The sequence below is a fragment of the Misgurnus anguillicaudatus genome, chromosome 5, assembly GCF_027580225.2.
Source record: "Misgurnus anguillicaudatus chromosome 5, ASM2758022v2, whole genome shotgun sequence".
Classification (NCBI taxonomy): domain Eukaryota; kingdom Metazoa; phylum Chordata; class Actinopteri; order Cypriniformes; family Cobitidae; genus Misgurnus; species Misgurnus anguillicaudatus.
In genome coordinates this window covers 2,002,367-2,029,719 of record NC_073341.2, presented here as the reverse complement: position 1 = coordinate 2,029,719, position 27,353 = coordinate 2,002,367, and the positions used below count along the sequence as shown (strand labels likewise).

Here is a 27,353-nt window from a genome sequence, read left to right as displayed (position 1 = left end):
AATCCTTTTACAAAACTCCCACTTCCTTTCATATTACAATTCTTGGTTTTGTTTTTGGCCACCATCAGTTCCTTATTCCACTTTCTCAAACATTACACCACAAAACCACCATCATTGTTTCTTGTATTTTCCCAGAGCATGTTTTTGAAGGAAATACTATGTACTATGTAGTAGGAAGTACTATGTACTCTGTCAGTCTGGTTTAGAGATGAACATGGACTAAACCCTTATATATTTACAACAACCATTATGCTGGATCTCAACACTGTATGGAAAGCTGTTGATCACTCGATTCTTTTAGGCCATCCCCAGCATGTTGTTGCAATTGAAGGTAATGCATTAACCTTTGATTTATATGATATGTCTATGATAGAACCTTTTCTGTGAATATTGTAATTGTAATTCCTCATCCTTCACCATAAATATTGTCTTCCTCAAGGATCTATTTTGGGTCCCATTCTGTTTTTAATATATATTTAGGGACTATTTGCCACAATTATTATTGCCATTTTTATTATCATAGTTATCTTCTTTTGAAAAAATCTCCTTGAAAAATTACCTGATGGATTGTATGGAAGATGTTAAAAGTTCACTGTCGAATAACTTTCTCTTTCTAGCTTAATGAAATAAAAAGATCTGTGAAAGATCAAAGATTTAGTCTAGCAAAAGTAAATTTTTTGGCACAACCAGAAAAAATGTACAGGAAAGTACAAAAGTGGTCACTGGGGCATTACCTTTTTAAAAGGTACTCTTATGTAGCTAAAAGTTGCCTATTGGTGCCTCAAAGGTATAACTTAAAAGTACATACTGGTACCTCAAAGGTACAGGGCCCGGTTACCCGATAACGCTCACTCTTAGCGCGCTAAGAAGACTCAAAAGATACATCTTACCAAAGTTGTTTAAGTTCCTAAGTGTGTTCCCCGAAGTGTCCCTTAGGAAGCTTCTTAACACCCTGCCCCTAAGTTTAACGTAACAATGGCGCTGTCCCAAGTGAAGGTGCTGAATTATTAAAGTAATGCTTACCATTAATGTTTTCAATAAAAAGCAACCTAGTTAGAGAATATGGTCTGAAAAGATCTAGCAGCTCCATAATGAGTTGTCTTGGGAGGCAAATTTTTTATTTAGCCACGGCAGGCAAAATGTCAAAAGATTTAAGGGTTGCCGAATAAATAAATTGGCATGGACTAAACAGTTACACGGCCGGTGTTGTGTGGAAGTCTGTACCCCCTATGTTTCCCTTTGTAGTGTTTTTATAGCGTTTTTATCACATTATACGTTTATTCTTTATATACATTGAAAGTTTTAATGGCTGCTGAGATGTACTGTATGTGTGTGCATTTATGTACTGTATCTTTATTGTTCTTAATGGTAAGTCAATTATTTTAACAGTATAAATCATATTATATATATATATATTTATTATGTAACATAACTTTTTTAAACAAACTGTATAATGTAATAATATGTTAAAATACATACCCTAATATAAAACTGTCAAATGTATGAAATATTTAATAAATTGTATTATAGAATACATGATATTATTGCTTTAATCTTTCTAAATAAATTATAAATGTAACGTGATGAAAACGCTAAAAGAAACATAGAGGGAACAGACTTCAAAGGGGAACAAACACAACACCAGCGTCGTCTTTGATTCATTAGTTCTGATACCAAATGAAGTCAACTGCATAAATAGTCCTGTATCCAATGCAAACATATTTTATTATAAGTCTTAAAATGTCCATAACATAAAATCATTGGCAGCATACCATAGTTTGACTTGTACTGCGCTGCGCTGATTTCTAAAGACTGCGGCGATAGCGTTTTGCGCTAAGAGAGAGCTTACAAATGATCCAGACCAACCTTATGAAACTGTGACTTACAGACAGTGGTGGACAGTAACGAAGTAAATGTAATTTGTTACTGTACTTAAGTAGTTTTTTCGCGTATCTGTACTTTACTCAAGTACTTTTATTTTGGGAGACTTTTACTTTTACTTTACTACATTTTAAAGTCAAATATCTTACTTTTTACTCCACTACATTTTAAAAAATCGGTCGTTCCTTTTTATTTATCAGTGGATAAAAAACGCAACTGGGCAAACTAAAGCTGCACAAAAAAACTAAGATGCACACGTGATGCGTCAAACCACCAATCAGGTTACAGCATGCGCTTAGTTTCGAACTTGTTTTGGATGCCGCGCTGTTTCACGTAAGCTACGCGAGTCACGCGAGTGCAGCAGCCAGCCAATGCATCGTTTGGAGAATGAAACTGCATTCAAAAACAACGGAGGAGATAATTGACCCGTCACAACAACAATGGCCTTATTTACGCGCGTTTTTTTAAGTCCTTGAATAAAAGAACGAGTCCTTCGTGTCTTCTCTGCCTCCCTTGAAACTGTGCTATTTCGTTTTAAAAGAATACTCTTTTAAATCTAAGGAAACGCGTAGAGGTAAGCCATTTTTATTCTGGTTATATTTTGAAATGAGCAATCTTAACAGTAGCTTGCAGAAAACTGTTAATTGTGTTGCTAAAATATATACGACGTTATCATGAATGAACTTTAAGCTATGCAGACTAAAGCTATTTTTAGCCGTATAGTTAGCTGTTTCACTTAAGTTCATTGTATTTGAAGCTCAGTGTTCTGTTATTTTAAAATGACAATTAATCACTATCAACACTGTTGTAAAATATAAATGACATTTTGACTAGCCATGCAGTATATGATGCTTAAACAGGCAGGTGGATTGGAGTGCTCCCTATTAACTGAGATTGTTATTAATATTTTCATATAATAGTTTTGCTTCCAAAATATATAAATACATTTAATTATGCATTACAATATACATATGACATGCTTAAGCACATGAAACGTTTCTGAAATTATATTCTGTAAGGCTTGTTTTATTTGTCAAACAAAGGGAGACTGATTTCTAGATAACGTTATGTATTTAATGTTTTGAAAACTATCGTGAACCTGTGCTTAAGTCAAGTTTTTATTACACTTAAACTGTTAAATTATTTAACAAATAAATATTGAAATGAGACTTACTGCTCTCAAATCCTGTTATTTCATTTGATGCTAAAGGAAATTTTTTGTTTTTAAGGTTTTAGGCTTATGATAATTTTAATAGACATCAGTGTCTGATTTATTAATGTCCTTCTATTAATTGATTGGTTAGCCAAGAGAGTTATTTCACATAATTTGAGTTTTGTGACAAAAATGATACGGCCATAATAAATCACAGTACTTTTGTACTTAAGTACATTTTGAGGCAGATACTTTTGTACTTTTACTCAAGTAAAAATTTTAAGCAAGTACTTCTACTTTCACTTGAGTAATATTTTACCCTGGGTATCTTTACTTTTACTCAAGTACACGATTTGTGTAATTCGTCCACCACTGCTTACAGAAGATATACTTATCGTACGAACGTTTTGGGAATCGTGCCATAGAGTTAAGAGAGTGGTTAAGGAATAGGTTAAGAACTACTTAGCAATAAGAACGTTTTGGGGAACCGGGCCCATATCTGTAGCAAAATGGTATAGATGGGTTCAGGGCATCAATTTTTTTTAGGGGGCACAGTGTGCACAGCTCACAGAAATTTGTGCATACACAGACATCAAACGAAATATTATAGAGCTTTCAGTCTTGTCCATGGCACTTACATTTCTAACAATCAGGGCTGCGTTCCCTGAAACCTTCTTAGCTCTACGTCGTTCTTAAGTTGTAACTTAAGCTGTACCTTATCGTTAATACGTGTTTCTCGAAACGTTCTTAGTTACGTATACCTTCTGTAAGTCATTTGTTCGGAAGGTTGGTCTGAAGCACTCTTAGCTTTACCTTATCCCACTTGACTCCGTTAGGGGCCATCACTGTGATAAAAGTTTACATTGCAGTCTATAAAACTAAATATTTGTAAAAAAAAAAAAAAAAAAAAGTTGCAATACACTCCGTGTTCAATTAGGCAAATATTTTTATATTTAAAGAATAAAACACTCACACAATTAGACATCATTACACTGATGGTTGTTAGATTTTTTTTATTTTCTTTCCCAAAGGAACATCAGCTTCGAACTATTAAATGCTACAGACTTAAAAAAACTAAAAATATTGTGGGTGGAGCAGTTGGTACAAATATGGCAGCTATACAGCGAATCTCACTATTTCATTTGTGCATTTCATATCCGTTAAATCTTTAGTCTACCGGCTAGTATTTTAGCTGCAAATAAATAAATCTGGTAAAAAAATCGAATACCACAGGAGCCTTTTTTTCTTTTTAGATTTAAGAGTATTCCTGGTCCGAAAATAAAACAAGTTATTTAAAAATTTCCTGTGTGACGCTGTAGCCATCACACCCAGATACTATGCACAGCTACTTCATGCACTTTTGAGGCTTTTGATCCGTAAGTCCATATCAATCTGAAATCACAGTTGGTTTGAGTCGTTTAAAACATGCATTTGAAAAAGCAACACTCATCAAACATAATCACTAAACATATTCTTTATAATCATGAAAATACCTGAAAAGGTTTGAAGAACAGCAATATAAATATATCCTTAAGAGATTTCCTGGAGCTGCGTGTGTCTGGTTCTTCGTCTGCAGCGCATATTAAGTTTCTGCCCGAGAGCGCCCCCTGGCTTATGGATGTGGCATCATTTCACCGTAATTCATTGAGACATTGAGAAGCATAGTAAGCATTATTTCTTGTGTTTATGTTTAAAAAAATTATTTTTAGTTTAAATGCAAAATACACTTATTTTTTCCCTAAACTATTTGTGTTGATTTGTTATATAAACAAATGATTTACATAAAGTTTTTCCGGACCTATGTAAATGATGAGAATTCAGATTTGGACCTTTGAATGTAAACTTTGAGAACCCCTGGTTTATACAATTGTCACTTATTTAAGTAGATTTTTAATGCACTTGCGAAACTGTGATATCAGTTCTTGCCTTTCTGTTTTAATAACATAAAAATGGATCGGTTGGCTAAACCAAATAGAAGTCAAAATAAAAGATCAAGCATCAACTGAAAGCAGCTAAAATCCACAGATCTATTAGTTTTGTAATTTATTAGTTTTTGTTCATGTGTAAAATCCCTGTAATTTCAGTGATTTTGGACATTAAGGGGAACATTTTTTTCCAGTATTTTATTGTTACCATAGTTACAACCATAGACTTCATATACCCACCACTTCAGTTTTAGTATGTTTAATTGCATTTTTTTCACACGTGCAGTTTGTTGTTCATATTAATCTGCAACTCATTTCACATTTACTTTTTCAAATAAAATAAAATTCATATAATAATTTCTGAACATAGCATTGCATTTGTTTTTTAAAAATTAGTTTTTGACTTGAAACAGTTGCATATTAAACTTAAATTTAGCTTATCCTTCCTATTTTGTTGTTTTTTGGGGGAGTGTTAAAGTGAGATTCTGTTAGGTGGTCCTCAGAAAAAAATTGGAAGATAAAGTGGTCCTTGGGCTGAAAAAGTTTGAGAAACACTGTTTTATAACTTTGAGGCAACTGCATTCAAAATAAACTGCTCCACTTGATTACTGCTTGTATAGTTGTAAGGTCAACAAATTTTTCACATTAAAACTAATCAAAGCATAAATCTAAAGCAATCATAATATATATTCATATATTATATGATATATATTTGTATATGTTATATTTGAGGTAGACAGACAGGCTCCAGACATGCCTCCATATGCTTTATCCGCATTGTAACTGCGTTGCTTTCGCATCCAGTGTCCAAGCACAATAAACGCGTGAACTAATGAACACCAACAGTTTGTTTTTATATATTTTAAGTATAATATGCACAGCCAAGCCAGGTGACTTGCATGACCCACTTTATTCCCCTGTGCAATGCACTTATTGGGAACCCTTGATATAAATTATCCTTTAAAGTGAAGGCATGCATTGGAGCAGTTTATGCATGATACGTTTGGAAATGAAGTTGCGGGTTTTGCACAGGTTTGATATAAAATAAAATATACAAGGTTGAATTGAATTGTTTGCAATTTGAAATATTTTTACAAGATATTCCTAATAAATTTAACTTGAACTATTTCTGAAATGTTTCTTTAAAAAAGAACGCTATCTCATAACACAGCGAAACCGCGAAACCTATTACATGAAGTGAATAATTGATTGTTGAGCAATCGATATCAACCTATTCAGCACTATCGCCATGGACAGCACCGTCGTACGTAAGAAAGTATACCTTAAGAAACCCGCTAATGTACAGTTCGGGAAACACGCCTAGAAAAGGTATTCCTGTTGTTAAGGTTTAACTTAAGAGTCTTCGTAGCGCGCTAAGAGACAACGTTATTGGGAAACGCAGCCCTGAACACCCCTGCTTTCATGCAAAAACCTCCAAAATAAAAGTGTTGACTAACTTTTATATCAAATACTATTCAATCGGAATAATGACATATTGGTATCATATTCTAAAACGGCATGTTTTGTTTATTTACATTTTGTTTAATGACTTGTTTAAATGTTAAACAACTGCATTATCCTATAAAATTAAGTAATTTTAAATTTTAAGTAATTATATAAATGAAAATGACATAAGCTATAGCCACATGGTTGATTTTAATGTTCAATAATGATTTAAAAAATTTGTGTAAACGTGTGATTCCGCACCCCCGTGAACTCTGGTGAACTTTGGCGTTGTACCAAGAAGATGAATCTAGAAATCTCTACTAATATAACGTTGAGACGGTCACATTTTAAACCATAAATTTTTTACACAAAGGAGGTTAACTGCACATTACCTTACTGGGGTTTGGAAATGTTGTGAGCGTTTCTTACATGTTTTAATTCCTCAGTTAGCAAAATGCAGCAGCAACAGCAACAGCAAAGTGCCCGTGAGCGCGCTCAGACGCGAATGACGTCTGCGACTGCGATGTCTGCAGCGCCTGCCGCCAGAATAAAGTAACACGACCAAAACGGCGAAAATCTCCTAAAAGTGACAAGGATGCAGCACAGAATTGATAATATTGTGCATATTAAACAGATTAAAAGACAAATAACAAATTAATAGACGCCTCTTTTATTTTGAGGTTGCATGCAAAATCCATTTGGCTCAAAAAAAAAAAAAAAACAAGGGGGCAGGTGCCCCCTCAGTTTGAATGGGCATGACGCCTCTGGATGGGTTGCTCTGCAAAGTCATCACTGCTTTGCGCGCGCAACCGAGAGGAAGAAAGAAGAGACGTGCCTTGTGTTGTAGGCTAGTAGCGGTGTCTGTAAGTCAAAATGCCAAGGAGTTGTTGCGTGGAAAATAGTACCAACATAGCCAGTGCTGGGTGCCTGATGTTAACATACCAGTAGATGCGACTATTACATTACTAGCCTAACATTATAATTCATACATGTATCACAGTAACACTGCAAAAATAAAGACCGAAAAACAGATCCAACTCAAATCAAGTTTTATTTATATACAATCAATAAAGAAAGCTTCAATAGTTAAGGTTTTTGCAGTAGCGGACCAGATCACCAATCGGGCTTTCTGCCTCCTGGATGCGCGCGCACCCTGTAATGTCTGTAAACTGGCAACCCGTCTATAAGGACCTTTTTAAAAGGTACCGTCCTAGTGACAAGTTTTGAGAGTACATACAGCTTTTTCTTATTTTAAGCAAAAACAATAACATTTCATCTTGTATTATCCAAAATCAAGAAACAAATACTTATTTTGTGTGTGTGTGTGTGTGTTTCAGGGGAAAAATGTAAGTATGTTGTCATAATTGAGTTGGAAAATGCTGAGTAAGAAAATATCGACAACTCACTTTAACTACCAAACTACCTATCAGAAAACGAACACAACTAAAATATCGAAATTATGTTAAATTAAATTTTAAAGTTTAATTTGTTTATGTATTTATAAGATTAATGGTTTTTAAAGATCATGATAAACAATAATTCAGTGTGTGCATATATAATTTTTATAACAAATAAAACCTTAAATAAAACACATTATTATTATTATTATTATTATTATCTTCTGCTAATCAGTCAGAGGAACACAGTTGCCGATACTCTCTATCAGTAGTTATTTATTATACGTTTGCTATCACTGTCGCTATTTATCTTCTCACACTCCTCTGTCCTAATTTTCCCCTTTCATTTGTTCTCTCTTCCTCTACCTCCCTTTATTTCCCTCCTCTCCCGCTGTCATCGGTTTCCATGGAGACGTCTCCATGGCATTATTGTCACTCTTCTGTGTGTGTTGGGGGGTGGTTATATTGTTCATTTCCATGAAAAGACTGAGGAGGGGATTTCAGGAGGAGATTGGAGGACTGGAGGAGGGGTGTTGGAGTGTCAGCGGATGAGAGCCGTTGCCAGATATCATGTTGCTAGTTTTGCCTTGGACTTATCAGACGTGTTTTATTATGTGGATGGGGCTGTGCGTGTATGAACGTGTTGTTCTTTAACTGTTGAAAAAAGAAAAGCTGAAGTATGTTGTACGGAGAGCGCAGCTGGTGAGTTTTATTGATTTCTAAGGTTGGTGTATAAATGCTATGTGATTTTGATGGGCAGCATGTCATATTATGTTCATAGTATCTGCTGTACTTTGTATATTGCTTTACAAACAGTGGTGGTGTGTCTCTGATGAATGTAATGTTTCATTACTCAAGCCTGTTGAAATATGCATGCTCACCTTCACTCTAAAAGTGCTGTTTTTTACCCATGGTTTGGTCACAAAGGGACAAACCCAACTGTTGGGTTCAATTAACCCAGAAATTGTTTATATTTGACCCAACCTTAAATTGAATTTTGGGTTGAAACAACTTAGCATAGGTAAACTTACAATCTGTTGGGTTTGTCCCTTTCTGACTCAACTATGGGTAGAAAATAACCCAGCATTCATTTTTTAGTGTTTCGTGTTTTAATGAGTAATACTGATTTTGAGTATTTCTGACCCATTTTCATGAGTTACTTTGTAAGTGTCTTTCTATGTGGTTTATTCTATATTAAACTAATGGGATGATAACTGTTTTTTTTTTTTAATTAAATAGAATTAAGTTAATCATTCTTTGAGATCTTTGATCTTAACAAACCTCTAACCCTATTAAACTATTTAATATTAAACTGAAGCATGAAATTTGTCCAACATTGTTTGTGTTCCACGTGAAGAAAGTTTGAAATTATATAGCTTTTTGAAGATTGGTATGCTGTTACCTTTCTCTGTAAGCAGACTTATTTTCGCAGATGATAAAGCAGTTGGACAAACATCCCATAGGCTGACACCTGAAGACATATACCTACAGTATATTTTAAGATATCTATAGATCAGAACATCATCAAGAGTGGGCTTTTATAGTTTGGTCTGTAAGCAACCATCTATCAACAACAAATCAGTACACCCTTTTTTGAACCTTATAATATCTTAGCAACCACATTGCCACGCCCTGGCAACCAACCACAACATGCTAGAATTTTACAGGCATGTTTTGCAGCTTGATGCATCCACCACATTTCTTCTGAAAACGTAAACATTTCTTACAGCACATTCGTGTGTTCAGTTCTAATGAGTAATGAGTTATCGTCACCTTTAAAATGACATTACGTTTTTTATTTTTTTCTGTTCAGAGGAAACACAGGTTCAGTTTAAGAAGAACTTACCTTTTGGAAAAAAAAAATTCTCAATGTTCTTCAACATAGTATACTCTATATGAGAATTCACTTTTATATGTCACATCCACGGTGGAAAGAGAGTGAAACGTGAATAATTGTTGACAGAATTCTTGAAACTATTACAGTTTAACAATTAATTTCAGAATTCTCAACATCAACATGAATTATCTGGCCAAACACGGCCCGACAATTTTCTTCTCATATATATGTATTATCATGACCAGGAGACGGGAATTCAAATCATCCTCTAATGTTCACGCTTTTTAACAATACAAACAACTGAAACAATAAACTTTTACCCAGCCAGCGTCTACCCCTCCTGTAGTAGTGACGGTGAATTCACCTGCTGCAAGTTCACTTTTTCTCCAACTCCATCTTCTTCTCCAGACAACAGGCATGCACACAGCGGTGTCAGGTCTGCCCTCGCCCCTCTCCGTGATGCGTGATGCACGTTGCACGCAGCCAGACTTTCTTTACAGTGAACAGCAGTGATGATTAATAAAAAAATATTTCACTGAGCGGAAAAGATTAAGGTCCGACCAGACCCAAGTCATTTGCTTATATTTTTGACCCGACCCGATCCGACTGTCATACAGATTTCTACGAAAGCAAGTGTGTACATAACCAGTTGAAGTGTTTGATTTCTATCTGTCTGAAAGCACACCAGACACATTCTCAATTACTGCGTGTCTTTTACAATATAATGTAAAGTAATTTTAATCTAGTCATTTTAATACAACTTTTTATTCAATGCTATAAGATGATGCAGGCATTTAGCAATGATGTGGGCCTGCTGCAGCTCTGTGATTGATTCAATCAAATTCCCCCGAGAGTAGTCCTGCTGATCCTACATCATCTAATGCCCCACAAGGATAAGATCGTTACTCATATATTTGAGTTAATGTATGAATTTAGCTATTTAAAACAGAATAAACTCAAGTTTCAGCCCATATAAGACCAGAGATTTGCCAGTTGCCAAAGATTCTGACAGCAAAGATGGCATTATTTCTTGCTCATTACCCAAATAAGCATAATATTGAGGCACTGACCATTAATTTATTTGTACAAAAGATTTTTTGCATGAATGCAGAGATGTTGTCCAACTTACTGTAAAACATTTGCTATAGTTATGCAGCAGTTTGCCAGTAACTTAGGCTACTGTAGATTTATACAGTATTTATCTAATTTATTGGCAACTGTTTTTCTTCAAAGAAAAATGAAGTTTTTGTCTTTACAGAATAAAATTATAAAAAACAGCATCATGCAAAGCATTCTGGGAACCAGAAATCTAAGAAACTCTTTACATACCGGTAATGCTGTACTTTTTATAGCTTTGTTCTGTAAAGATAAAATCTTGTTAATGTTTAATGTTTATTTATCTTTAAACAAACTGTTGCCAGTAAATAACAACCAGCTTGCCAGTACAACCCAATATCACAAAATTACGTACCTATAGGCCCGGATGGACCAACGTGAAAATGTCACGTTTTGCCGTGTTTGAGCGTGAAGCATGTCACGCTTTTCTGTTTGTGTCACTGACCGCGTTTACATGCACCCTAATAATGCGATTATAATGGGATTTTGTCAATACTGCGATTATACTTTACCTCATGTAAACGCAATAATTCGATAAAAATAATGCGATTAAGCTCATAATAAAAGAGGTGGTGTACGCCGTTTATAATCGCAGTATGCGTCCATGTAAACGCTTTAATCGCATTTATACCGCACTAACTGAAGTGCGCGTGTGTTTTAATCACGCACCTTAACCACAAATTCGTTTTAAACTGGACATAGGAAGTTTTACATTAACTCCGCAAACACGACTCGCTGTCAGCAGTCTGCCTTCATTCAGAAACAGCTCAAATAACACGACAGCAGTGTATAAAAGCTTTAAGGGACATTATAACGATAATTATAATGATAAATATATTAGTGACCACATCATAATGATAACTTCATGCTAATTCGCTCAACGAGCGCGGCATTACCTAATATTGAATATTTCTTGTAATAAAAACTTTTTTGAAATTGTTTACATGTCACTGAATGTATGCTGTTCTTGCATTTACACAGCGGGAAACCAGCAGATGTCCTCAACTCGCTGCGTTTCGCGTAACTGAACAATGAATGTAGTAGGTTAATATCTTACCTTTTGGCGTAGTCAGTGTGGTAGAAAAATTTCACAGCAACAACTGCATCAGCTCTGGATACCTGAGGTAATTTTATGTTATAACCTCAGCAATGAATGAGCTTTCTACTGCACTTTAAGTGCGCGTGCACTTCAAGTTCAAATAGATTTGATTGGCTGTCAATGGTTTATCGTTCATCATGTGCCAAAATCGCTATCGTTATAGTTGTTGTGTGAGCTCTGCTATTATAAAATGATTTTTAAAACTATATTTTTATATCACGTGAACGCCCTTTACAGGCACTGTCATATTTATATCTTCATCACGGCACCGGATAATGAAATACATCCATAACAACGTGTTTGTCATTTAACGTAAGTAAATTAAAACAGTGGACCATATATGTGAGTTCATCATTTGTGCTCTGCATTGGGCTATGTGTGAATAATCCGAAAATAAAAACTGCATGTAAACCGGAGTGAAGAGGTTAGCTCCAGTCATGTAAACATCTTACTGCGATTAAGACCTTACTCGCATTATTGGAAATAATTGCATTATTGGTGTGCATGTAAACGTGGTCACTGTCACGTATTGGTTACTCAACTTTTTTGTCCTAATTTCTTACCATTGTCGCTTCGGTTTAGGGTTAGATTTACATAAAATGACATCCCTACCCAAACCCAACTCTAACCCCAACGTCAGGTGACAATTTTTTTAAAGTTTAGAAAATATAAAAGTATAAGTCTTGTATCTTATTTTTATAAACCAATACTTTAAGTGACAAATAACGCAAGCACCAAATCTAACCCTAAACCGAAGCAACAATGTTTTGAAAATATGACAAAAAGTTGAGTAACCATTACGTGACAGTGACACAAACAGAAAAGCGTGACATGCTCATGCTGAAACACGGCAAAATGTGACATTTTCACGTTGGTCCATACGTGCCTATAGGTACGTAATTTTGTGATATAGGGTTGGCCAGTAATACTGTAATTTCTACAGTCATTTTTTAACAGTGTATGTAATTATGATCTGCAGTTTTATGCTTTGACAGCTGGAGGGCAAAAAAATGTAAGTAATTTTAATGAATTTCCAGCCAAGTGGTTGGGTTACTTTTCAGTTTCTTTGTTGCAAATCTTAAGTGTAACACAAGGTGTCAACGAGAAATATTCTACTATTCTACCAGTACTATTAGTACTGGTTCTATATAGTACACATGGTAAATGTACACTGCTTGTTTTTATGAGTACCACCAAACCTGGCGATACCTATATACACACACCAGCATTGTACATTTAACACTAGTGATTTTTCTGTGTATGTACAAGTTAAATCTTTTTGGTTGTTTTATTTAACACGGACGGAGACATATTATATGACGTCATGTCTGCACTGTTGGATATAATTTCATTCAAACATGGCATTTTAAAGATTTTTAAATTTTATGTAAGATTCTTGGGTGTTTTGCAGTAAAGCCCAGTGGGCAAATCTTTATTTTAACACACTTTAGGTGCAGTCAGGAAATACCTCAACACACACACACACACACACACACACACACACACACACACACACACACACTTGCTGTAGTAGAGAGACAGAAGGCTGACAGATGGGAGGTGCTGGTGTTACATCTCTCATCATTTCATTGCTGAACCATTTCCTATTCTGGTCACCTGGGTTGTGTGTGTGCAACTGATGGATTCTGATTAAGAAACACACACACACACACACACACACAGTTATGGCATGCCTCATGTAGAATGCCTAGAAATATTGCTGGGAGATTGTGTTGTTATCAGCTTAATTCTTTATTTAATTTTCTATAAGGCGATTATACTCTGATATACATACAGTAATGATTGGAAGATTTGACAACAGAGAGGATAAAAAGTGGGTGATATTTTACACACTGAAGAAGAAGAGCTGAAACGTGTATTTTCTCAATATGTAATAAATAAAAGCAATAAAAAAAAGTTAGGATCTAGTAAAAATAGGATTTTTGATTGTGAATCATTATCAAAGTCTTTAGGATTACTTTCATGTGGGTCTGTGTTTGATTAGGATTAGAGCTGAACTCTGCAGGACAGAAGACCCTCCAGAGCAGGGGTCTCCAACCTTTTTATGAGCAAGGGCTACCACAATGGATAAAACAATCTGGAGGGATACTTTTTGATATAGTCTACTTAAAACTTTTTTGTTTTACTTGTTTATTTTATTTTATTTGACTTGTTTATATGTTTTAGTATTGTTTAAAATTTTAACATACGTAAACCAAGCCAAGCTAATATAAAAAAATATGTAATGAATAAATATTACAGTTGAGACTATTAATAGAATGTGCTTTGGCGGGCACCTCACAGACTCTGTGGGGGCTACCTGGTGCCCGCGGGCACCACGTTGGTGACCCCTGCTCCAGAGTAACCCACCCCAGTTATAAAAGACAGAAAATAATGGACAATTTCTTCCCTTTCAACCCCTTTTTAAGATGCGTTTCCATTAAAGATTTGTGCAAAACATCCAGCGTTATTTTCTTAATGTCGGCAAAAAAAGCTACAGCTTTTTCATTAATCAATTACTAATACTTAACTTTGTCATTACAAAAACCATGGCGAACAGTGTGTTTGACTTCATACATTTTGATGTCATAGGTTTGTCGGTTCTTGTGACGCCACAATAAGTCAAACACACCTCTTCTGTTTGGTACTTCAACCGAACATACTGTACCATATTTAAAGAATAACCATGTGACTTTTACACCTGTCAAGCAACCTATTAATGTGGAAAACGGTTTCCATTGCAATGTCACCTGACTCCTGAAAAACACTCATTGCAAGTGTCATAGTGGACTGATTGTGGATTTAAAAAACAACAACATGGTAAATCCATTCTAATGCACATAGGGTCTTAAGGAATTCAATGCATAGAAATAGTTTGTTTAGCTGGAACGATTGAACAATTTAATGATACAATCTTGAGCATATAAATGGCTTAATTTTATAATGGGTGTTGTTAGTAATAAAGGTAAACAGAGTACTCTTATACTCATTTAAAAAGGTGGCTAAATAATGACATTCCCCTTGGGAACTTTAGGAATGCAGCATTTCAACAACTCAAAATGGTTCACCAAAAAATATAAGATCATTTATTGTCATCATTTACTCAATGTCATGTTCTTGTAAACCTATATGAGTTTCTTTATTCTGTTGAACACAAAAGGAGATATTTTGAGCAATTATAGCTAAACAGTTGACGCTACACCCTGACTTCCATAGTAGGATAAACAAATACTATGGAAGTCAATGGGTACTGTCAACTGTGTGCTTACCATCATTTATCAAAATAACTCCTTTTGTGTTCAACAGAATAAAGAAACTCATACAGGCTTACAGCAACATGATGGTGAGTAAATTATTACAGAATTTACATTTTTGTATGGACTATCCCTTTAACAACTTTAAGAATCAGTTAATCATTTTTATTAAACATCAATAATGCTTTTTGTTAATTAACTTAATTAACTTCTTAAATCTAATTAATTTCCAAAAGCCTTTTTTAAATCACTCATGATCATATGAGCTTATGTTTAGAGCGGCATGTCTGGATGTTTTATTTCTCTTAAACTGTAGTGTTGGATTGCATTTGCGTGAGTTGATTGTGAGTTTACCTCTGAGTATCTAGCAAATGTGAGCATCTCTTTTATCATATACCACTTCGAAGCGTATGCTGCAGGCATGTTTTCTTGACCTAAAGGGTGATGCACATTCACATGACACGGCAAAATTTTTTTTAACCTATACTGGGTTGTTTTAACCCATTGTTGGGTCAAACTCTAGTTCGTTTTTCATTGCTTGAACACAGTTTTCAAAACTCTACACACTTATCCCATGACTTTAACCACAACCTGCACAACACTTTGTTCAAATGCTAACACACTGCTGCCAAAACTGTGAAGCACACATTCAAAACAGAATTGATTGCAGCATTGTGTCTTTCAAACACTGCTGATTGCAATTTCATATAAATATAAATTCCAATAAATTACTCCAGACTATTGAAGCAAACTGCTAATTTTCATTTACCTTAAAGAATGATGATGTTCTAAAAAAATTAATAAATCATGTGATAAATCAATAAATAAATCATTCTTTGAAGAAAACATTACTTTGTGTGACGTCACTGAAATTGTTAAAACTGTAAAGATAAAAAGTTCGTATTTTGTGTTTTGGTGTTTGATGTTAGTGTTTTTCCTCTCAGTGTGTTGTGAGTGACAGTGTGTGTTATCTCAGTGAGGGTTGTGTTTAGTGTTTGGCTGCACTAAAGTCATGTGTTTAGAGTTGTGTTGCTTGAAGTGAGTTTTGCAGGTGATATGTACAGTTTAGCTCAGGTGACTTTTGGTATTGCAGGTTGTAGTTAGAGTTTTGCACATGTAGCTCCAGCTGTGCTCACTGTCGTTTAGCAATCGAAACAAACTGTAATAAAAGTTGAACTGAATATGACAAAACAAATTTTGTCTTTAGACGTTTCATCGGATACATGCGCATTATCGCGGTTAAATGTCTGGAAGAAACATAACTTCTGGTCTCTGTTTTGTTTAATTTATTTAGCTTGTTATAAGAAATTAACTACTCTAAAAGGACTCTGTTGTTATTGATTATTTGCGTAAGTTTACCGGAAGTTACGTATGTTCCACGAAAGTCGTTTATTTATGTTGTTATTGCTGAAACAGTCTACAGTCTGAGTTAGTCACACTTTATCAACGTACCTAACACACATATACACACATAATTGCAAGTAAAGTGGGTTTGACAAGGAGCAGGTGCAGTCAGTGCCAGGTCCATATTATTCTCACCTGTGACAGGTGTGTGTGTGTGTTGTTGTGTGTGTGTGTGTGTGTGTGTGTGTGTGTGTGTGTGTGTGTGTGTGTGTGATTATATATACTGTACAAGAGGTAACAGGGAGGGTGCTAAAAACACTCATACACATACCCAAGCTTTTTCAGTCAGTTAAGAAGAAAGACACAAATGAACAGCACAACAAAAACACTTGATGTAAGGTCAGCAGTTATATTGGTGTTCTGCTTTTCAATCGCTGTATTGTAAACCAGTTGTTTGCTAACCCAGAGGCAAAAACAAACCTGCCTACTCTTTAAAAGTCCTCCTGGAGTTATGTAAGTATAACTTTGTCTTCATTGTTTCTTGTAAAATTACTAGCAGGAAATAAAAGTAGATGAAAAGTATATTTTTTAATCAAACAAGTTCATATTGAGATTTTTTGAATTTAGGTGTCTTGGCAAATCGAAGCACCATTTCAGACATTTCTATATTTTGTTTCAAAAGATATGTTTTGGCAATCTAGAAGAGACACATAGAATTTTGAGAAGTAGATTTGCTCTCCATTTAATCTTATTACTGTTCAGGAGAAACTACGGAGATAAAATATATTACACGAGATTGTTCAGTCTTAGTTCAGCATTGCAAAATGCTTAAATACTGTATTTTTAGCAGTTAAAACAATCTTTATACTTAAAAAGCTAATTTTATGATAATGACGTTTTCAGGATTTTTGTTTTCGATTACCAATAGTTTTTCTACCCTATTTACTATATATATATATATATATATATATATATATATATATATATATATATATATATATATATATATATATATATATATATATATATATATATATATATATATATATATAAGACTGTTCAGACGCTTCTCAAAATATTTGAGAATTACAAATAATTCATAGCAGTTCAGTGATCTGTATTGTGAAGGACCGCTCATATTTCAGGTTGAGACATAGTTGTCTATTTATTGGTTGTCTAGTCGATGGCTGTTTTCTCTCTGTTTGTGATGAATAAATTGTAATTCAATAGAGGAATAGAGGGTTTTATGCTGTAAGTAAGATGATTAATACTTGCTGTATTGTCAATTTATGTGTTTTGCTTTTGTTTTGTTTTTGTTTTGTGATGTGTCGATATGTCGAAACAAACAAACAATAAATAAATAAATATGAATGCTAAGTCCTTCTTGGATTTTCTGCTGTTAAAGTGAAAGAATGCGTATAATATAATAAAGTATTAGATTAAGTAGGATTAAATTAACTAGACTGAAAACACATAAGATTTTATCACCTTATATATTGGTTAATTGCAGATGTTTCAATGGCTGATACAGTATAAATGCCAATGTATTAATTAAGCAATATCGCTCGAGTAGGAGTGTGATATAGCTCTATATCATCACGGCTGTGATTAGGCCAGAGGCAATCACAGCCGTGATGATATAGAGCTATATCACACGACTCTGAGAGCGATATTGCTTTTATACAACAGTTCGACGGCACACGTTTGAAAAACGAAAACTAGAAAACAACAACTGAGTTATTTTAAAAGCCTCTTTGTTTGAGAACTACTTTTTTCGCCACGGATTTGAGGGCGGCCAGAATGACAGGTAACACTTTCGGCTGCTTTGAATCTCATAATAACTCAATGGACGGAATAGCCGTTTCTTTATATTAACGTTTCTTGGTCACAAAGTGTAGTTTTAAGATTAGTTCCGTCAAGAATATATATGTATTATATTTAAATCTGCAGTCGATTAGTAAAGATAGCGCCTGTTTGAACGTTTGCTTAGTGAGATTCGGTACGTATGAGAACCAAAGCATGAGCGGACGTCAGTGTTCACTCCCCCCGCTGACCACCGCCCTCTCTGGGCTACATCTCTGACAAGGATTCCCTGGCTCTGATATTCGCCGTGTTTGATGGTCAAAATGAGATCAAATCAGCAGTATTTGGTGTCATGATCAAACTATTACTTGTTTTCTTATTCATATTTAGTGTCTTTCCAGAAAAAAATAGTGTTTACATTCCTCTTTCCAAGTGTTAATCGTCCACACAATGTGACAAGACATTACTCCCATTAACTTTAACGTAACATCCAAGAGCGCTGATCTTTGACGGAATAATAACTACCGATTGGGATTTACATACTGATTTACGAGCTAGTGAACTAATCAGACACACGGAGAGTGATTAAAAACAGTGCGTTTGTGTGTGTCCGTGTGTGCATGCAGTTTTTCCATTCAGAGATGAGCCTGTTTAAAGGACCTCCATTCACTAGGTGGCGGAATGATACGAAAGGTGAAGCAGTTACTGTGCCGTTATCAGTACAATATCGCATAGCTCTTAGCCAATCAGATTTGAGAACCAGAAAGAACTGTTGTATATTATTATATATTAAACAAATATAAAACATGCTGATACTGTATACAGAGGTGGAAAGTAACGAATTTAATTTACTCACGTTACTGTAATTGAGTAGTTTTTTGTGTACTTTTTACTTTTTTGAGTAGTTTTTAAAATCTGTACTTTTACTTTTACTTAAGTATGTTTTGTTTAAAGTATTGTACTTCGCTACATTTTAAATCATATCCGTTACTGAGTAAAAAATATTTTAAAAAAGCAAGGTGATAAAGACACGCAACGGATGATTGATGGGCGGGGGAACGCATAAAAAGAACCATGGAGACGGACGAGACAGGCGCGCGCTAATGCAAAGAGAAAGAGAGAGAGAGAGAGAGAGAGAAAGAGAGAGAATAAAGGTCTGACATCAGGTACCCAGGTCAGGGAAGCTAAGAGACAATAAACGTGTCAAAAGTATATAGCCATGGCACTCATCACATTATACGCTCATTTAAACTAGATATATAGTTTAATAAAATAATGTATGTTACCAGCAATACGTCAATTACAACCTTACTATAGTGATTGTATTTAGCTGCTGACCACCTTCAAAAGTGCATAACTCACACGTAAAATCATTAAACAATTCCATAAATGTTTCTTAGTTTAAAAAAGCTTTTTATTTTATTAACTTTTTGTTATTGCACTTTAATTGTAAAGATGTTCATACAATTAAAAACAACTAGTTTGAGATTTATATTCCCTTGTCGTTTTTGAACTATACTAGAATCCTCCACCTCTCCCCGCTGTAAAAAAAAACTAGAGTAACTTTTACTCTGTCTCTGAGTAAAGTTAAAATGATTTACTTTTTACTTTTACTTGAGTTGATTTTTAGACCAGTAACTTTACTTTTACTTAAGTCAAATATTATTAAAGTAACTTTACTTTTACTTGAGTACAATATTTTATTACTCTTTCCACCTCTGACTGTATATGAAGTAGCCTACTTTGTTTTATGACCAAAGAACAATGTTGATTTTTAAGTGTAATATTGGTTACAGCCAAGTAGGTATGGTAATAAATAAGGAAAAGCCAAACAACATTCTAGTTATGTAAAGCTTTTCCTCACATATTCAACATCTGATGCTATAGTTCAAAAGATGCATTTGTACCTATGTGCAAATTTGTGAATGTCAAGTTAAAACTAACAACAAGAAAAGAAGCTCTCTCTATAAAGATAAAAGAGTAAGAAATTGTGAAGACGTACAGTATGTGAGATAGATTACTGGTGTCTGTCATGACACGTTTGCTGAGGAAATCAATAAACAGTGGTTATTGAAACCTTGTTCCTGCACCAGCCAACTTAGAAAGCCTCTCTTCCAATAAGATTTGAGGTGAGATAAATAGAGCACACTGTATGTGTGTGTGTTTTATTTGTAAGATTTAAAAACACACATTGTAAATTCTCAGCTGACGACATAGTTGGTAGATTTAAGTGACACAAATGTGAGTCCAAACTCAGCTGTGTGGGTACAGCTATATCAAGACGAAAAATGTAATTGAGATTTGTAATTCTGGGGTTTTGTTTATTTTTTCTATAGATTCATCTACACCTGTACTGCAGTACTCTCGTAAACCCATAGACCAGCAGAGAAAAGGAAAACCATACCTTCACCCAAAACCATGTCCCAAGCAACTCACAGAGAGGCCCCGCCCTCTCCCTTCAACCACGCCCAAGAAGCTCACTGCACAGAAACCCCACAGTATTAATTCTTCCATTATAAATGATGCTTGCATAAACATGTTCACAAAGTTCATGAATGAAACATTTTTGTCCTGATGGTTCACGTTTTGTGCTTTCTGCATTCATGTATGCTTGTGATGAGCGTGCACTAGATATTTGTGTGGGTTTTATATGGGGAAGGCAGACAGAGGAAGGAAGTGCAAAGAGCTCAGACTATCTTTCTTCTGAATTTAGACATTAAATTGCATCATAAACATCATATCTTTTATTTAGTTATAATATATTTATGCAACTGTTTCCAACATGTGCTCTTCAAACGAAATCTTCTTTGAGGCATATTAACTGCTCACTTACATATTTAATTTATTTTTTGTCTTTGTTGTATGTGTGTAGCTGTGTGTGTCTGTGTATTTGTAACACTTGTCTGGGTAACCGCAACACATCTATACTTCCTGTTCTCACATCAGGAAGCTGTCAGTTGCACGGACAGCTAAACTGTCTCCATCTTAATTATATGCTTTGCTAGTTTGCTTTGCGCCAGTGGATTTGGATTTATCCTTATGGAAGCTGCATCTTTTGGGTGTGAATGAATGACATGGGATCTGACCTTTGTGATGGTGATGAAGATTGTGTGATTGTTTTCTGTTTGTCTCTGTATCAGTGCCCCCTAAGCCTCAGCATTTGCTGCCGTGGGGTCACATCTCCCCAGCACCCTTTCGTCCTGTGCCAAGCCCTCCTCCAAAATCCAGAGGCCCATCTGCAGGACTAAAAGAAGAGCGGCTGTTCGACAACCTCCACAACTCCGGGTAAAGTTAAAGTGTGTGCGTTAAAACAACAACAAGCTATAATTGTGATGCCGTTTTTTGTTCTGGGTAAAGTCTGCATGACAGAAAAAGTATTTGACAAAATATTTGAATTATAGTGTGCCTTTTTAAACTGTGCTATTTGCAATAATAAACTAAAATAGGGTTAGGAGTTTCTTAAACAGGTCTGGCTTGGGATACGCTTTTTACTTCGGCAACTTCATACGTTTACATTGATGCGTTTGGTAGATGCTTTTATCCAGAGCAACTTACAGTGCATTACAAGGTACACCTCCACAGCAATGTGGCAGAAACAACTTTAGCAACCACATAGCAATATCAATGGAACTGCCCAGACAGCTCTGACAAACTGAAAGTGATGCACTAAAACCCATTAGCAACTATAGCAATATGCTAAAAGATGGAACACCCTAGCAACTACATAGCAACATGCTACAAGTCAACATCCTAGCAACCTAAGAGGCTGTTTACACTTGACATTAACATGCGTTTTCATCGATCAGATCACAAGTGGACGTCGTTAATGCCAGGTGTAAACAGTCAAAACGTTTTGAACGTGTCCACTTTCAACCACATTCAGAGCTAGTCGAAACCCCTTTCGATCGGATTGCTTTTGTAGTGTAAACGCACATGTGGTTGAATGTGTTCGAACAGTCACACGCGACCGCCTTCTTTCCGCCCATTTATCTAATCTGAGGTACTGAAAACAATGTTTTACATCTTTTCTGACTTCTGGAGCAAACATACGGCTTACAGCGCTATTTTTAGCCTTTCATTAATAAAACTAAAGCGACTGATCTCCGCAGTTTAATTTTGCAAGCGTGTGAAAGTTGTGCGATCCTATTTCATCAATTGCGCTGAAAATTCAGGGAAAGCTCTAACATATACATGTAAAAACACTGTGCAGCATGTTTAATTGCTACACAAGCAGCGGACTCCGACATAATATTAGTTCACGTCCATATAAACTCGTCAATACTCCCGCTCGCGTTTAAATGACAGCGGAGAATCTCGCCCACCGTCTTGACAGACCACCACTCAAAGTATTCAGGACAGAAGCGGTCGGAAGTGGACAAAAGAGACGGATTTAAATACCAGGTGTAAACGTGATGTGTCTCTCTCGTCCACTCTCGATCCGATCGATGAAAACACATCTTAATACCAAGTGTAAACAGCCCCATATAGCAACTTGCTACAACGCATCAAACTCAAAACACACTAGCGTAGCGACCTTCTGTACTCAAAAAAATGCTGGATTATTTTTAACTCATCGGGTCAAATACAAACATATTCTTGGTTAATTTAACCCAACGGCTAAAAAACATTTTTTAGAATGCAGTGATCCTATCATCCACAACACCCTAACATCAAATTTTTATGGGTAAATTATGTTTTGTTCAGAAAATTACTTTCTTTAACTCTTTCGCCGCCAGCATTTTTTTAAAAAGTTGCCAGCCAGCGCCAGCGTCATGATTATCACAAAAGTTTAATGCCTTCCAGAAAATGTTCTTCTTTAAATATATAAACATACAAATGAAAGAACAGACCCTCTGCTTTCAAACAAAACAAAACAAAAAAAACGTTTCATCCTACCTTCAGTCGTTCTTTTGTAATCAGCTTTTGAATATGAGTAGGTTTCTGCAAAAACACCACATTTTGAGCAAAAAGCAGAGATAATTCAATTTTTCATAGAGATCCCATTGAGAGCGATCTTTAAAACAGACATGGACATGCAGCCGCTTGCCTTAGGGCAATACGTCCAGGTTTAAAAAGTTGCGGAAGGGCACCACCTGGTGGATAATAGCTGTATTCCGGAAAGACGGAAATACTCGTCATTGGCAGGGAAGCGTTTTCTCTTGATTAACTAGATATCTCGTCAATGGCGGCGAACTGTAGTCTACCACATTTGTAAAACACTGAGGGGCAGTTTCCCGGGTAGGGTTTAGATTAAACCAGGACTAGGCCTTAGTTATATTATGACATTGAAGTAGTTTGTTTACAAACATCTCTTTAAAAACATGACTGGTTTTCATCATGAGACAAAACAATTGCACTTTTAATATTTTAAGATATATAAGTGCAAGCTGTTTTTAGTTAGGGCAGCTCAAACAAGCATTTCAGTCTTGGACTAAACTTAAGCCCTGTCTGAAAAACCCCCCATGAGAGTTCTAGTAAGATACTAAAGTTTGCCTTATTTTCTTAAGGTTTCCGATTCTGGGTCTCCAGTGAAGGAAAAACCTCAGCATGGAGTCTTCGTCAACTCAACGGGACCTCAACGATCAGCCTCAGGTTACAGAGTCAAATGCAATAAATGATTCTGCGGATGTATGCTCTATGGATGGTCTTCCATTTAAACCCTCGGAAATCTCAGAAGGTTTGGAATTAAGCAGATTGGACTCTTTTGAGATTGACTCTTCCAATAATGAAGAAATGAAAGATAAACTTCTAAAAGAGCACACAAATCTCTGCAGTAGTGGTTTAGAGAACAAACATAGTGACTTACATGGTGATCAAAATAATGGGAGGAATAACCATAAAGATATGAATCAGAAGGGCCCTTTACCAGAGGGCCCCTGTGACTCTCAGGGACATGAAGGGATGGAGTCAAATGGAAAGGTACCAAATCGTGACAGCGGCATCGATAGCCCCTCTTGTGGGACAGAAGGAGAGGTATTTCCAAATGAGGACCCTATTGAGGAAGAGGACAGGAATGATAGCATCGCAACAGTAACAGAGAGTATGTCGTGCATCAGCGTTAGCAACAAACACGACTCATCACAGGATGAAGATAGTGACTTGGATGAAGGGAGCTGTGAAGATCCCGAGAGCCTGGACCTGAAAGTAAGACTATGTGTAGATTAACACACTTTTGCCAATACAATATTGAAATTATGAATCTATAGCTCTGTTACAAAACCTTACTTATTCATTTAGCTGACGCTTTTATCCAAAGCGAATTACAATTGCTATATATGTCAGAGGTCGCACGCCTCTGGAGCAACTATGGGTTAAGTGTCTGGCTCAGGGACACAATGGTGTGTCACAGTGGATTCAAACCCTGGTCTCTCACACCAAAGGTGTGTGTCTTATCCACTGCGCCATCACCACCCCAATTCCTAAACTCAACTGGCTATCGATTCCTATAGAGTTTCACAATAGCATGTTTCTAATTAGGGATGTTAACAATTATTCGATCTTCGATTCATTGTGCGCAAAGCACATACACAGCTGGTGAAAAAACTAACCAAGCGCGAAGAAGTTAAACTAGCCATGATCACAATGATGCCAAACACACACTTGGGCTTTTTGTCCTCATTCAAGACGAGGCTGGCTGCTAACGTAACAAAATTGCATCCGCAGAGGATCTGAGAGGGTCCGATGCCAAAAATCTAAACACAGGTAGGATACTGAAAGCAAAGACCCTCTTCAGGGAAGCCTGCAAGATTAGCATAGCAGCGCAGCTAACGCTGCTTTACACAGGGAAGGCGTCTAGAAGCCGTTTTTAATAAACAGATTAAAATGAAAAACTTAAATTCTGGCAAGAAACTGTTAAATGTAAACTGTTACTGACTGTCATTACACTCTGAACGCCCGCAACATACAGTATATCATTGATCATCATCATGACTGGCTGAGGCGCTACACGCTAAACACTGTTGCGGGTTTTCTAACGGAAGGTTGAAGTCTTCATAACATAAGCATCTTTGCTGAAAGTACGCCGCAGGTCTAAAGCTGAGGTAACGACTGGAAAAGTGCCCTTTCGTGTGCTTCTTGGATATAATTACAACAAGCGGTGTATCGACGACTCAGAAAGCGAGGTGAACAACTAGAAAAATAACACTTGATGATAATGAAACTTTTATTTTGTCATGGATGCATGCGACTGTGCGGAGTGCCCGTTATGAGGCGGAGTTTACTGTGTCTATTAGTCATTATATTTCGTTACGAGATTAAATTGATGATTTTTATCAAAACAGCAACTACATTGACTCATTTTACAATCCCACTAGCATATTATTTAGACAAAATAAAATCTTTTATTTCGCGTGAGGAACCTGGCGTTTTTATGCACACTTTTATGTCATTGGCTATATGCCACTGCTGTAATGGCTTATTGCACTATTACTGTTAACGATTATTCGATTGATTGATCGTTAATTTAAATGATCATCAAATATGGGAAAATGCATAATTTGACATCCCTATTTCTAATACACAGTTTAAGCCCTGACTTTTGCCCTGACATGCCCCAGGACAGGTCAGTTCCAGTTCTCGTGAATCAGTGCAAGTCTGCAAATTCTGGGCATGTCCAGTTGGCAGGGTTAACACTAAACACCTTTAACCACATTGTGTGGTACTCAATGTTGGGTGTGACTAGTTACTTAGTAATTAGTTACTGTAATTTAATTACTTAAGTAAAAAGTAAGTGATTACTCTTATTTTTCCTGTAATTTAATTACAGTTACTTCTGACGCAATTGAATTTAATACAGTGTATGGACTGTCAATCAATTATATATAATACAATAGTGGATTTAACTTTCAAATTTAAAGTCCAAGGTTAAACCGCACGCTTTTATCTATCCTTATCACTTTAAATGCTTTGGTGAGTAAATAAGAATAATTGTAACACTCTAGTGTAGTTTACAATTCTCACCATTAACTGGCTGGTTATTAGCATTAAAATTAGATATTGACTGTTTATTGATTCTTAAAAAGCCATATTGAGGCAAAAGTAGTTAATAGAATCTGAGTGTGACCAGAATAATATATACTTTTATTTGATTTATTTCAAGTCTATCTTTGTATCATTTACTAAATAGGATTTAGAAAGTAATTAGTAATAAGTATTTAAATACTAGTAATTTGTACAGTAATCTAACAAAATGATTGAAGATGTAATTAGTAACAAGTGATTCATTACTTTTTTTTTTGAGTAACTTACCCACTTACACACTGGCGGTACTGCGTGATACTCAACGACACCACAAACCTGAAGTCATGTGCTAAGCAGCCAATTGAAATCACGCATGAGGGGTCATGAAACACAAGAATAATTGGACATAGCAAAGGGGCAATATTTTCCTATGAGTACTCATACAACACGCATACATATGGTCAAAGTTGGCTCAATATACAAAGTTCCCTCAGCAAGATAGAAAACTGGACAGCTATCAGTGCATTCGCTTCCTGCCAATCATGGGAATCAAACCGTCAGCCTCTGGGTTACAAGCCTGACTCTTTAATGGCTATGCCACACTGTTTGGATGATGCAATGTTGTAAATCTCTTGTAAACCTTTATTTCTTTGGGCTACTTAAAACCATAAGCATGTCTTGACAGTTTATATGGTATATACACACCACACACATATAGGCTTCATGTATAAAATACAATGTAGAAAGTGCTAAATTTAATAAGTTTCATATAACGTATGCGCATGGGAAAAAGTACATACATCGCTCTTTGTGATGTGAAATCTATAAGTCGCAAGTAATCTTAAAATCATCCAACCACATACAGATAAGCGCCCCATCGGCCTTCGGAAATTGGCCGACCCAAAGCCAATGTAACAGAGACGTTGATTGACTGAAGATATTCGCATGTGCCTGTCCGATACTTCTTAGATGTTGTTGGTACAGAGGGCAACGTTTCGGATATGGGCCGACATAGGTCAAATTTACGTGCTATGTGCAGGTATGCGGTTACAAACACCGTAACAGTTGGGTGGTGTGTGTGATGCAAACTTAAAAATGTACCTATTTCATGTGGTGCTGATTAAGTTTGAATTCGTACA

General features: G+C 35.8%; 1 protein-coding gene across 6 annotated transcripts in view; it reads left to right on the top strand.

Moving 5' to 3' along the window:
* The first annotated feature begins 306 nt into the window (after positions 1 to 306).
* fgd (faciogenital dysplasia) overlaps positions 307 to 27,353 on the top strand; it is a 57,886-nt gene continuing 30,839 nt past the window's right edge. The window contains exons 1-4 of one of the 6 annotated variants that reach the window (XM_055167975.2): positions 307 to 331; positions 20,592 to 20,753; positions 21,396 to 21,540; positions 23,763 to 24,399. In XM_055167975.2, coding sequence (XP_055023950.2) covers positions 23,803 to 24,399 — 597 coding nt within the window. In that variant the 5' untranslated portion in view covers positions 307 to 331; positions 20,592 to 20,753; positions 21,396 to 21,540; positions 23,763 to 23,802. The other 5 variants (XM_055167977.2, XM_055167972.2, XM_055167974.2 and 2 more) reach the window with 5 other exon arrangements.